Raw genomic sequence first — 12,655 nt, forward strand, 5'->3', positions numbered from 1 at the left:
CCCCCCGCGCCCACCCCGCCGAACCAAACCACCCCACGCGGAGCCCCCCACCCCCGGGTGGATTTGGGAAGGGCTGCAGATTCCCGAATGGATGCAAACATCTGGAGCCAACAGAAAAAAAAAAAATAGATATATATATATATATGGATATGTACCGTGCTCAGAGTCCACTGCGAGGGGCATGGGGCCGGGGGCGGGGGGGGGGGAAGGGCTTCCCCCTTTTTCCAGGAGCGCTTTCCCGCTTAGGAGGAGTTCATGATGGGCCGGGAATACACGCCTTGGTAGTAGGAAGTCTCTCCGGCCAAAGGCGAGGCCTCCAGGGCGCTTTTGTTCGTGACGGGCGCCATGGCCAGGCCCGCGGGCACGGGCGAGGCGTAGCCCGAGTAGTGCATCACCTGCTCGTAGGCCTTCAGGTCCATTTTGTGCGGGTGGTGGTGCTGGTGGTGCGGGTGGTGGTGCTGCTGCTCCGAGGAGGACATCAGGTTGTTGATGGAGAACGGGTGGTTGAAGGCGTAGTGGTGCTCGGGCTTGAGGTGGCCCTCGTGGGCCAGCCCGGCGTGCGGCGGGGCCAGCAGGTGCTGGGCCGGCGAGGCCGAAGGCTCTCCAGGGCTCAGCCCTTTCAGGTCGGCCAGGGCGCGCTTGTGGTCCTGGCACGGCGAGGAGCTGGCCGGGGACTCGGCGCCCGCAGAGCCGTCGGAGCCCCCCGAGGAGCTGCCCTCGCCCAGGGCTTGGTTGGGGGCTTGGCCCGGGCCTTTCTTGCTGCCGCCGCCGCCAGCGCCAGCGCCGCCGCCGTCCTTGGCCGCCAGCTGCTTCTCGCACTTGAAGCGCTTCTGGCGGCGCAGGTAGCAGCCGTTCTCGAACATGTTCCCCGAGTCCGGGTGCAGCGTCCAGAAGGAGCCCTTGCCCGGCTTGTCCGGCGAGCGCGGCACCTTGAGGAAGCAGTCGTTGAAGGACAGCGAGTGGCGGATGCTGTTCTGCCAGCGCTGCTGGTTCTGGCGGTAGAAGGGGAACAGGTCCATGATCCACTGGTAGATCTCGCTGAGGGTCAGCATCTTGTTGGGGGACTGCTGGATGGCCATGGTGATGAGCGAGATGTAGGAGTAGGGCGGCTTGGCGTGCGTGTAGCTGCGCCGGTAGGTCTTGGGGTCGCGCGAGCGGTTCAGGTTGGACTGGCCGTAGATGGGGCTCATGGAGTTCATGTTGGAGTAGGGCGCCAGGGCGTTCATGGAGCCCGCCTGGCCGCCCATGGGGCTCATGCTGGGGCTCAGGTGGGCGCCCATGGCCGGCACGCCGGCCGAGCCCATGGCCGGCATGGCCCCCGCGCCCGGGGACATGCCCGTCAGCGAGGGGCTCATGCCCGTGTTGGCGTAGGACATGTTCATGGAGGTGGCCGCCGCCGTCATGTTGGCCGTGCTGCTCATGGCCGACATGGTCATGTAGGTGTTCATGCTGTTCATGCCCAGCCCCGCGTTCATGTTGCTCACCGAGGAGTAGCCCTGCGGGGACAAGCGACACAGGGCACGGGGATGGCGCCAGCCCAGCCCAGCCCAGCCCGGAGGCGCCGCAGCCGCGGGGCTCCGCGGAGGGCACGGCAGGAAAGGGTTAAATCCCGGCGCGGGGCGGTGGGGGGGGGGGGGGGGGCTGGGGCGGGGGGGTTGTTTTTCTTCTTAATGAAACCCAAATATATTTTGGGATCTGTATTAAAAAAGACGCGGTGGCAGAGGGAGCGGCGGAGCCGTCCGGGAAGCGGAGTTGCAGGAAGGGAAAGGGAAAGGGAGAGGGAGCGAGAGAGGGACATCCCTGCCCGGAGAGAGAAAAATACCTGGAGGGGTGGAGGGAAAAACAGGGAAGAGCCGCCCGCACCGCCACCCGCAGCCCGGGACCCCCGCCCGCAGCCCTGAGCCGGTGCCAAAGTTAATCCCGTCCCGGTCACCGGGGGGTTTTGGGGGGCCCCGGCTCCGTGCTTACCTCGGGCTCCCCGTAGTAGTTGCTCCAGTCCGTGTGCTCATGGCCTTCCATTTTCACGGCTCCCAGCATACTGGAAGTGGAGTGCATGGCAGTTTAAAATTTAACAGCCACAACAAACGGCGGCGGAGAGCGACCCAAAAAAAAAAAAAAAAAAAAAAAAAAAGGAAAGGAGAAAAAAAAAAAGGAAAAAAAAAAAAAAAGTCCCCAACCCTCCCTCCCCTCCGCCGGAGCCTCTGGAGGAGGAGGAAGAGGAGGGAGGGAGGAAGGGGGGGATGGAGCGGCGCTGGGGCTGGGGTGGGTTTGTTCCGCCGCCGCTCCTTGGGTGGGTTCTCGCAGCGCTCCGCGGCGGAGAGGCGCCCGGAGGCGATGGAGGAGCCGGAGGAGGAGGAGGAGGAGGGAGGAGGGAGGAAGAAGAGGAGGAGGAGGAAGAGGAGGACAAGTGCTGCAGTGACGTGGGTGCCCCAGTGATATAGCACGGAGCGGCCGGGCGAGCCTCCAATCCCCAGGTCCTCGGCTGCCCATTTGAATAATCAGCTCACACCTAGGCGGGAGCGGCTCCTCCGCGGGCCCGCGCACCTCCGCGCGCCCCCGCCCCGCGCCGGGGGACACCGCTGCCACCCCATCCCGATCCCGGGGGACACCGCTGCCACCCCATCCCGATCCCGGGGGGACACCGCTGCCACCCCATCCCGATCCCGGGGGGACACCGCTGCCACCCCATCCCGATCCCGGGGGGACACCGCTGCCACCCCATCCCGATCCCGGGGGGACACCGCTGCCACCCCATCCCGATTCCGGGGGGACACCATTCCCACCCCATCCCGATCCCGGGGGGACACCGTTCCCACCCCATCCCGCTCCCCGGGGACACCGCTGCCACCCCATCCCACTCCCGGGGGACACCATTCCCACCCCATCCCGCTCCCCGGGGACACCATTCCCAGCCCGCTCCCCTGGCAGCCCCGACGGCAGCGGCTCTCCCGCAGCATTCCCGCCGGGAGCAGCCCCTCTGGAGCGGCTGAGGGTCCCCCTGAAGTTCCCGGTCCCCCTCCCCACGCACCTTTGCTCCCGGGGCTCTGCCTCCCCGGCAGCCCGGGACCCGGCTCTTCCCGGCAGGAAAACCGGGACTAAGCGGAGCGGGGAGAGCAAGGAAAGGGGCGGGCAGCGCCGGCGGGGCCGCGGGGGCCGGCCCGGTGCGGGATCCCGGTGCGGGGTCCCGGCGCGGATCCCGGTGCGGATCCCGGTATGGATCCCGGTGCGGATCCCGGGACGAGTCCCGGTGCCGGTCCCGGTACGGATCCCGGTGAGGATCCCGGTACGAGTCCCAGTGCCGGTCCCGGTACGGATGCCGGTGCGGATCCCGGTGCCGGTCCCGGTGCCGGTCCCGGTGCGGGGTCCCGGTGCGCTCCGTCGGGGCAGCACCGTTGCCGCTGCCAAAGCGCCTAGGAGCGGGGGAAAGCAGGGAAGGAGGAAAAGAGGGAAAGAGGAAGGAAGGAAAGAAGGAAGGAAGGACAGACGGGTGGCCAAAATCACCCCCCCGCGGGTCTAAAGCCCCCCCGCCATCGCGGTGCTGCCGGCGGTGGGGGGACCGAGGGCTACAGGGAGGGACCGGGGGGCTTCCCCTCGTTCCCACCGCCCCTTCCCAGTCCGCCGGGAGCATCCCCGGCGCTCCCGGGAAGTGTTCCATGAATTCCCACCTTGGACTGGCCACCGTCATGAAAAAAAAACAAACCACCAACCCGACCGCAAACCCGATTTGTTTGCTTGATTGTTTATTTATTAATCTATTTATTTAATTACTTATTTATTGATTGAGCTGGCGCTCCCCGCAGTGGCTCCCCCGGCCCCACATCGCCGAGAGTTCTTAACCCCAAAACCCCCTCAGGATCCTTCCCCCGGGCTCCCGAATCCCTCAGGATCCGTGGCCGAAGGAAAACAGCCCCGTTCGCCTCCTCCTATCGCGATAGCCGCGGCGATAGCCGCATCCCGCCTCCCTGCCAGGCGTTTTCCGCCGGCATTCGGGGGATTTGGGGGGCGCCCCGAGGGGAGATGCCCCCTCCCCAAGAGGGGGGGGGACACCCCAAAAAGAGGGAGGGGCCGCCCCGGGCCGCCCCCAGCGCGGGTGCGGGGCGCCCTCTGTCGCCTGCTGTGGGTGGGGGACAGGGAGCGACACCCCGGGGTGGGGGGGACACCCAGGGACCCCCGGCCGGGTGGCTCCGGGGGTGTCCCCCCGCCCCCCTGCCTGCAGCCCCGCACCGCCCGTGGCCGCGCTGGGAGGAGGTGCTGCTGGTGCCCCCCAAACCCTGGGTTCCCGCTTGCTGCGTTTCCAAGGAGCTTCTCTGCTCATCCGAAGGCTCAGGGAGAGGGGGAATTCTGGGAGAATTCCGCAAAATTTGGGATGTGGCTGCTGGGCACGGTGTGGATCATCAGCTCAGGGATCCTTCCCTCTGCTCCCGGCTGGATGCAGATGTGTTTTGGGTGAGATCCCGCCGGCTTTCCATCCTCTTTTCCCTCGGCACACGAGCTTTGTCCCGACGGATTCCGGAGAGGCCGGGATGAGCCTTTCCCTGGGCGATTCCCACCCTCCGGCCCGGGCCCCGCAGATGTTGGGGCAGATGTTGGGAGAGACGTGAGCGCGTCTGGCACCTCCGCGTGAGGTGACACCATCCCGAGCTCGGCAGCTCCCGCCTGTCCCAATTTCCTGCTTTTCCCTCTTCGCCAGGTGCCGCTTCCCTGCTTTGGCTCCACAGGACATGGAATTTTGTCCCCACCGAAGGTGAGGATTTCCATCAGGGTGCGGACTGGGGGCTGCCCCAATTTCCTTGGATTTTTGATCCTTGAGGACATTCCTACCGTCCCCGACACTTAAATCCCGTTGTCCCTTTGTCTGTCCCACCATTCCCCCACCCCGCTCCATCCAGGGAGCACATCCCGCTGGGAATGGCGATGCCCATCCCATCGTGTGTGCCCACGGGGACAACCGCAGCCACCACATCCCGCTCCTGCTCCCAGACAAAGCCTTTGTCTCGGGAACACGAGGACACGGAGCAATTCCAACATTTGTATTCAGCAACGCAGGCCTGGAAAAGCGGCTGGATGTGGGATCGACTCTGGAGGCTCCGCTCTCGTATCCAGCCACCTCCCGCTCCCTTCTCTCCTTCCACACGGATCAAATTAACCTCTCCCGAGGAAAAGAAGCAGGAAAACTGACATCTTTCCCATCAAAAGAACATTTTCAGGAACACCGGGACTGCCAAATGTGAAAAATTTTCCACGGCGTCTTACTTAAACGTTCCTGGTTGGAATGAGCGAGTTCCCAGCCATCTCCACCTGATTTCTTCTCTTTGATATTTTACTAATATTTATTTTAAATTTAATTTGGAAATGGCGGCTGTTATTTGCATTGGGAGCCACGGCTGGGGAGGCGGCTCCCGCTTCCCGAGGGATGGCCGGAGTCGGGATGGGCTTTTCCCGCCTCCATCCCTCGCGGCAACGCCAGAGCCTTCCCTCCAAGCCGGATAATTATCCCCCTTCTCCTGATAATTATCATCATTAATAGAGGATAATGAACTCTCCCAATTGTGCTGCTCCTCCAAAAGGAAGGCGGGATTGGGTTTTTCCCTCGAATTCAGGAAATTGGGAGACGGCGGCTCCTGAAGAGCCGCCCTTCAGAAGGATTGTCGGAGACAAAAGGTGACTTGTGGGATTTATTGAGGCCTTTCCCTGATAAGACATGGAAATTATGGATGAATCAGTGCCTGGAAGCACTTCAGGAAGAGGTGGGAGATGGGATTGAGGCGGGAAGAGGGAAGGGTGAGGGTGGAGCTGGTCAGGGAATCTCCCATTGCTCCTGTGCTGCCTCTCGCTGGGTTCATTCCCAGTTTTTCCTGTAGGATCCATCTTCATAAGGTCAAGAGCTCTGCTGAGCTGGGAGCATTACCAGGAACTTCCAACAAGCTGAACAAACCGCTGGAAGATGAGGATGAGGATGAGGATGAGGATGATTCACATTCCTGAAGCTGGGAATTAAGCTGAGCATTCCCACCAAAGCTCTCCAGGAAGAGCACATCCCAAGGCCACATCCAGGTCACCAACTTGGGAACACACACCAGGATCCCGCTCCTGACTTCCCACAAATTCCACACCTTGGGAAAAGCTACTTGATGGATCTGGATGGGGACCACCGAAATTCCCTCTTTTCCCCCACCCACGGAACCTCTAGCGCTGGAACAGGTGCCGGAATTCCACCGGGAATTCCCACAATTCCGCCAGCCAATATTGACCCAACCATTTGAGGAACTCTCCGACCAAGTCCCTCCTAACTGGATGCCACATTTCACGGGGCTGCTTAATTCTGGGAATATTTTCCAAGGCCTTAGCAAGGCCAACGAAGGAAAAGCCGGCAGTGGGCAAAAATTTTGTCTGTTTAATGTGCCAAGGACATCCATCCTCTAAACTCTGGAATGACATCCATCAATCCCGGGATCTCGGGGACAGGCAAACTGGCTTCATCCACAAGGGTTCCTGAGGATCCCAACAGTCGGAATAGATCCCTGCTTCTGGAATTTTCGCTCCCTGTTTTAAGGTTCCCCCCCCGGCTCTGTATTACCTGACGTGTCGACGAAGGCAAGGAGCTGCTGGAATAAATTAAAACCCTGGGAAAACCCAGTGGGAATAAAGGCCCGTTATTGGGAATGGAGTGCCAGCAGTTATCCCGACAGGAATAACGACTTCCTGGGACAGCGTTCCTGGTGCTCCCAGCCCAAGATGGGGATCCTGCGATAGCGGGGTACGATCACAGCGGGAATGGGAGAAACCCCCTTGGAAGAGCTGAGGAGCCTCTGGAAAAGCTCTGGAGCAAAATCAACAGAGGGCATCTGCCGGCTGTTTGCCCTGGGCCACGTGATGCCCATTCCCGGCTTTCCAGCGGCACGTTTTGCTGGATAAACAAGATGCGCAGGCATCTGGAACGACGGCCGGAGGAGCCGGCTGGCCGCGGAAAAACGGGAGTTAACGGATTCATCCCCGGCTCCCACAGCACGGGGAGAAGGACGAGCAGGGGCGAGATGCCCAGATCGAGAAAGAAAGGGAAGAAAGTCTTCCTGGCATCCCAGGAAAACCCTGCCATGGACGTTTTCTCCCGGCAGGCAGGGGAGTTTTCACGTGACGGAAATATCCAGGTTTTGGGTTCATCCCGGGAAATATTTTTGATGTTTAATGATCAGTTGCTGAAAACTGAAATGTCCTTGGGTTCTCGAGAAGAAAACAAACAGGGAAAAAAATGGAACCGGGAGCCTCCTCCCAAAACCCCGGGATTTAATAACTCCCTGTTATTTCCTAACAAAAGCCCCGGGATGCTGGAGAGCTTCCAGCCTGGCTGAGGTGCTCCGATTCCCAGTGGGAATTTGCTGCTCAGGAAGGGGGATAAATGGACCCCGAGGAGGGTCCAGCACACCATTCAAGGGGCAGGACGACAGGACCCAATTCCCAAATTCCTTACACATCCCCTAGAAGCAGAGACGCGCCCCATCCAGCCAGTCCCAGGCATTTGGGATTGGCGGGATTCGGGATGGGTGCCCGAGCAGGGAGACAGGAGCGTGTCCCAGCTTTCTCAGCGCTCCGGGAGGCTGCTTTTCCAAGGAGATCCACGGGCAACAGCCTTTCCGAGGATTCTGACGGACATTTATAGCCCTGTGAGTCATTCCCGGCCTTGTTTAAACCAGTCAGACCTGGCCAAGACCTTGAAAATAGCTCCATTTATCCCATTCCCGCGCTCCGGGTATAAATAGCCGACAGAGCAGCTCCGAGCTCGGCGATCCAGGCACTGCTCATTCCATGTCCCCCCCCGCTCCCCCAATCTCCCCTGCCAGGGCACCCCATTTTCCCGGGAATGAGGTGTCCCTGGCAGAGCCGGCAGCAAAAACAGCCGGAGCGGAGATTTCAGCTCCCAAAAAAACCACGGCAGCTTGGGATCGGGCCCTGTCTGGGAGTCTGCGGTTCCGTGACCACTAATAGCAGGCCAGGATCACCCCATAAATCTGCTCGGGGTCGGCACAATCCCGGTTCTGTGCCTCGGGATGAGGGATCGGCGGCGGCGCCGCGGTGACACCGGGACACTCGGATCCGGCCGCCCTCGGCCTGGCAGTGGCCGGATCACGGTGGGAATTTCGGGGCCGCCCCACCCCAGCACCGCCCTGCAGGTCGCTGCCACCTGCAAGGATATTTTCACTCCGTTCCACTCTTTTCCGGGGAAAAAATTCCATTTCAAGTCAGGCTTTAAAATACGGGGAAGCTTTCACTGCGGGATTGGCTTCATTTTGCCGGACAAATGGAAATCCTTTGTTTCCACCAAAAAGTGATTTTCTGATGGGAAAACCCACCTCCAGTTGAGAAGGAGCCTCTGGCACCTGCTCACAGCGATTCCCTTCCCAGTAAAACTCGGAATTCCCGTGTCCTTGGGACCTTGTCCCCTGTGCTGGTAGCACGAGGCAGGCAGCAGGCTGCTGAATCCCGAGCCTTTGGATGCTGAATCCCAGGCCTTTGGCTCCTAAATCCAGTGATTTTGCCTCCCAATTCCAGTGATTTTGGCTCCTAAATCCAGGGATTTTGGGCTGTTAAGTACAGTGGCTTTGGCCTGCTTAATCCAGTGCCTTTGGTGTCCTAAATCCAGCATTTTTGGGCCTACTGAATCCAGTGTTTTGGACTGTCAAATCCAGTGCCTTTGGCTACTGAATCCAACGTTTTTGGGGACACTAAACCCAGTGGTTTTGGGCTGCTAAATCCAATGCCTTTGGCCTCTTGAATCCAAGGCTTTTGGGGCTCCTAAATCCAGTCCTTTGGACTGCTAAATCCAGAGGTTTTGTACTCCTAAATCCAGTGGTTTTGGCCTGCTAATTCCAACATTTTTGGGGCTACTGAATCCAGTGTCTTTGGCCTCCTAAATCCAACGCTTTTGGGGCCGCTAAACCCAGCACCCTTGGGCTGCTGAATCCCGAGCATTCCCAGGGCAGAGCCGTTCCGCAGAGGGATGGAAAAGCTCCGGCTCTCTCCAAACATTTCTCCCCCCTTGCTCTGATTTTTTTTCCCCCTCCGAGGAACCACTGCCCAAATCAACACCCGCCCCAGGAACGCTTTTCCGCGGGTCGGACAGCACTTTCTGCTGGAAAAACTTCCAATCAGCTGCATTCCCGAGCTGGGCTTATTTTTCCCAGTTTTCTGAGTGCGTTTTGTTTTGGTGCCAGAGTAAAGAGCTGCAGGGACAGACTCCAGCCCAACCTGCAGCAGCAGCATCCTCCCTGGATTTTGCCAAGGAGACGGGGCTCTGACCTACATTCCCCGCCTGGAAAAAGCCAGGTTATCCCTTCGCATCCCAAAATGCTCCTCCTGGGATACGAAGCTGAGACTCGGAGGCCGAAGGAAAACCGCCCTCTCCCCCAAAAGCAGCCTCCGGGTGTTTTGCAGCTTCCCAGTCCCTTTTCCAGAGGGTGGAACAACCTTAACCAGAGCTTTTTAAAGCTCTCCCACCTTTCCCTCCTCTCTTCCTCCGGCTCCGCGTCCCGGCGGCGGCAGAACAAGACGGCTACAGAGGCCGCTGGAAGCCGGCGGCGCGGAATACACTGGGAGGCCTCTTTTTTTTCCTTGGAAAATATTTCCCTGCCGCAGGCTGCGGTGACAGCAAACATTCCTGCCGGGGCTGGAATCCCTGCGGGATGGCTGGGGCTCCCAGCCCTTCCCTTCCCAGGGTGCGATCCCGCTGCCATTCCCGAGGGATCCAGGCCCGGCGCACAAAGGCTTTTTATGCTTAGAGCACCGGCGGTTGTTTTTCCAAGCGGGAGAAGAGGAGCTGGCGTGGCCCCCCGGGAATATCCAGGGGAGCCCTGGCCACTCCGTGTGCCCTCGGCTCACCGGGAAAAAGGGAGGATTGTTAAAAAAACCCCCTCGGATCCGGAGCAGGGAAGTCAGGGCTGCGGTTGTAAATCAACAGAGCCGCTGCTATTTCCAGCTTTTTGGGAGCAGGGATAGAGCCCCCCCCCCCCCCTCCCCCCACTTCCCGGGCCAGGTGTGTGCCGAGGGATTTCGGGAGCCCGGAATGGTAGCACGTGGCACACACCTGGATTTGTTCCTCCAGGGGCGATTCCAGTCCTAGGGAAGCAAAGCCGTGGGACAGGATGCCCTGGAATATCCATAAGGCTTTAATTTTATTCTTTTCATGGAATTCCAAAAGGGTTTGTGTTGGAAGGCAGCTCGAAGCCCATCCCATTCCTTCCTGCCATGGGCAGGGACACCTTCCACTATCCCAGGTTGCTCCAACCTGGATTTGGACACTTCCAGGGATGGGGCAGCCACAGCTCCTCTGAGAAAGGCACTGTTCCAGTGCCTCATCACCCTCCCAGGGAAGGATTTGTCCCTAATATCCAACCTGGATCCACCCTCCTCCGGCTTGTCCCCCTTGTCCTCTCACTCCATGCCAAAAGCCCTGAATGATCATGGAAAGGAGATATCCCAAAATGCCAGCAGGAGCTCCTGCTTTCCCTTCTCTTCCCAGCAAGGAAAACCCATTCCCTGGGGCCATGAGGTGATTCCAGCCCCACCCAGCCCTCATCCCACCGGGAAGCAGCCAGGGCTCCGCTTATCTGCAGGAGCAGCCTCCCTGTCTCCATTCCCAACCTTTCCAGCCCCATTTTCCAGCTGATTCAATCTGTGCCCAGGAGACAGAGCTTCCCGAGGTCTCCCGCTGGGAATGAAATCCACTCTGGAGAGGACACAGCTCATCAATCCCGGCTCCACTTGGGAATGGCTGGGCTGCTCCTTATCTCCAGAGATAGCACCTGGGGGTGTGCTGGGAGTGTCCTCATCCACCGGGATTTACCCGATGGAGCACCTGGAATCTGGTTTATGTTTTGGGATTTATCCCAGCTTTCACTGGGAGGGTGCAGGCGCATCCCAACTTTCAGGGTGAGGGTGCCAGAGCATCCCAGTTCCCACATGAGCATCCCAATTCCCACATGAGCATCCCAATTCCCACTGTGAGCATCCCAGCTTCCACAGGGAACATCCCAATTTCCACAATGTTAATCCCAATTCCCACAGGGAGCATCCCGATTCCCACAGGGAGCATCCCAATTTCCACAGGGACCATCCCAGTTCCCACAGGGAACATCCCAATTTCCACAATGTTAATCCCAATTCTCACATGAGCATCCCAATTTCCACAGGGACCATCCCAATTTCCACAGTGTTAATCCAAATTCCCACAGGGAACATCCCAATTCCCATGGGGAGCATCCCAATTTCCACAGGGAGCATCCCGATTCCCACAGGGAGCATCCCGATTTTCCCGACAGAGGTATTGGAGCATGCCAACTTTCACTGGAGCGCACAACTTTCACTCCCGCCCCTTTCCCCCCCCCCACCTCCATGACAAAAGACCCCCTCACGGGATAACATTCCCAATCCACAGGGTCCATCCCTGCCCCCTGAGGCATCCCCACATCCCGAACTTCCACTCCTTGACCTTTTCGGCCTGGTGGGGGGGAGGGAAGGGGGGTTTCCCACTGGTTTTCCCAGCTGGCTGGGAAATTGGGATGCAGCCGTGACCCCCTGAGTGCCAATCCCAATCCCTGCTCCCATTAACACCTCATCAGCTCCCGGGGATCCCGGCAAACACGGCGCCGCTCTCCAAGGAAATTCCGCGGGCCTTGTGATGCAGGGCCCCCGGAGCGGGAAGAGGATGAGGAGCGGGAGATTTCCTGGCCCTCGGATGCGCAGCTGCTTCCAGGGCCGGCACCTGGGAGCGCAGGGAAGCCAGGATGTGGATTCAGGAAGCATCCCTGCATCCCGCTGCTCCATGGAGGTGCAAATGGGCTCCCCATTATCCCGGCTTCCCGCTGCTCCCACCCTGCGATGCTCCCGCTGTTGGATTAGGAGCGGCGCGGGGGCTCGGCTGGCACCCGGCCTTGGGAAGGGAGGGAAGGAAGAAAGGAAGGAAGGGAGGAAGGAAGGAAGGAGAGATCCAGGATTTATTCCCCGGAGGGATCCAGGATTTATTCCCGCAGTCGGGAACACGGCGGTGACAAACAGCTCCTCCTTTGTCGGGAATGCTGCGAGGAGCACGCGGAGATAAAGCAGCCTGGCAGCTCCAGGGAGGTCAGGGCTGGGAATTCGGGATGCTCATCCATCCCTGCTCGCGGCGAATGGGAAAGAGCTCCAGATGAAAGGTCCGCTGGAGCAGTGGGAATAGGGAAAGGCCCCCGCAGCTCATCCCGCTGCTACTGGGTGCATCCCAAAGGATCCAACCCCTGCAATCCGCTCCCGCTTCCCGGTGCCACCACCTGCAGGGTCTCCTAGGAAATCCTGATCCACAGGATCGGGACACCCCAGAACTCCCCGCTCTGCCTGAGGGCGTTTTCCAAGGGCTTCCGGGCAGGGTTTGCCCACGGGAAACCTTTGGGGATCCAAAAAAGGGGATTTGGGGGAAGGAGTGTTCATGCCGGGGGCGTGTCCACAGGCATGGAGCATGGCACACGCTTCCCACGCCGAGCTCTAAGACATCCCTATGGAATGTCAGACCTCGCCGTGCCGCAGCCTGTTCTACTTGGAAAACTTTGGGAAAGGGGAATCAAACCTCAGGCCGGCTGGAGTGGGATGCTCAGAATCCCTCAGGATAAATCCCTGCAGGGAGCCGGTG

At 59.8% G+C, this 12,655-nt stretch overlaps 1 protein-coding gene across 1 annotated transcript; it reads right to left on the minus strand.

The window, feature by feature from the left end:
- Positions 1-242: 242 nt before the first annotated feature.
- On the minus strand, positions 243-2,055 carry FOXA2 (forkhead box A2; the record flags this gene model as incomplete). The annotated part of the gene is made up of 2 exons (XM_082302310.1): positions 243-1,496; positions 1,969-2,055. 2 exons carry the CDS (start codon positions 2,053-2,055, stop codon positions 243-245), a joined length of 1,341 nt encoding a protein of 446 aa, XP_082158436.1.
- Positions 2,056-12,655: the final 10,600 nt, after the last annotated feature.

Source organism: Coloeus monedula (assembly GCF_965178545.1).
Source record: "Coloeus monedula genome assembly, chromosome: 2".
Lineage (NCBI taxonomy): Eukaryota > Metazoa > Chordata > Aves > Passeriformes > Corvidae > Coloeus > Coloeus monedula.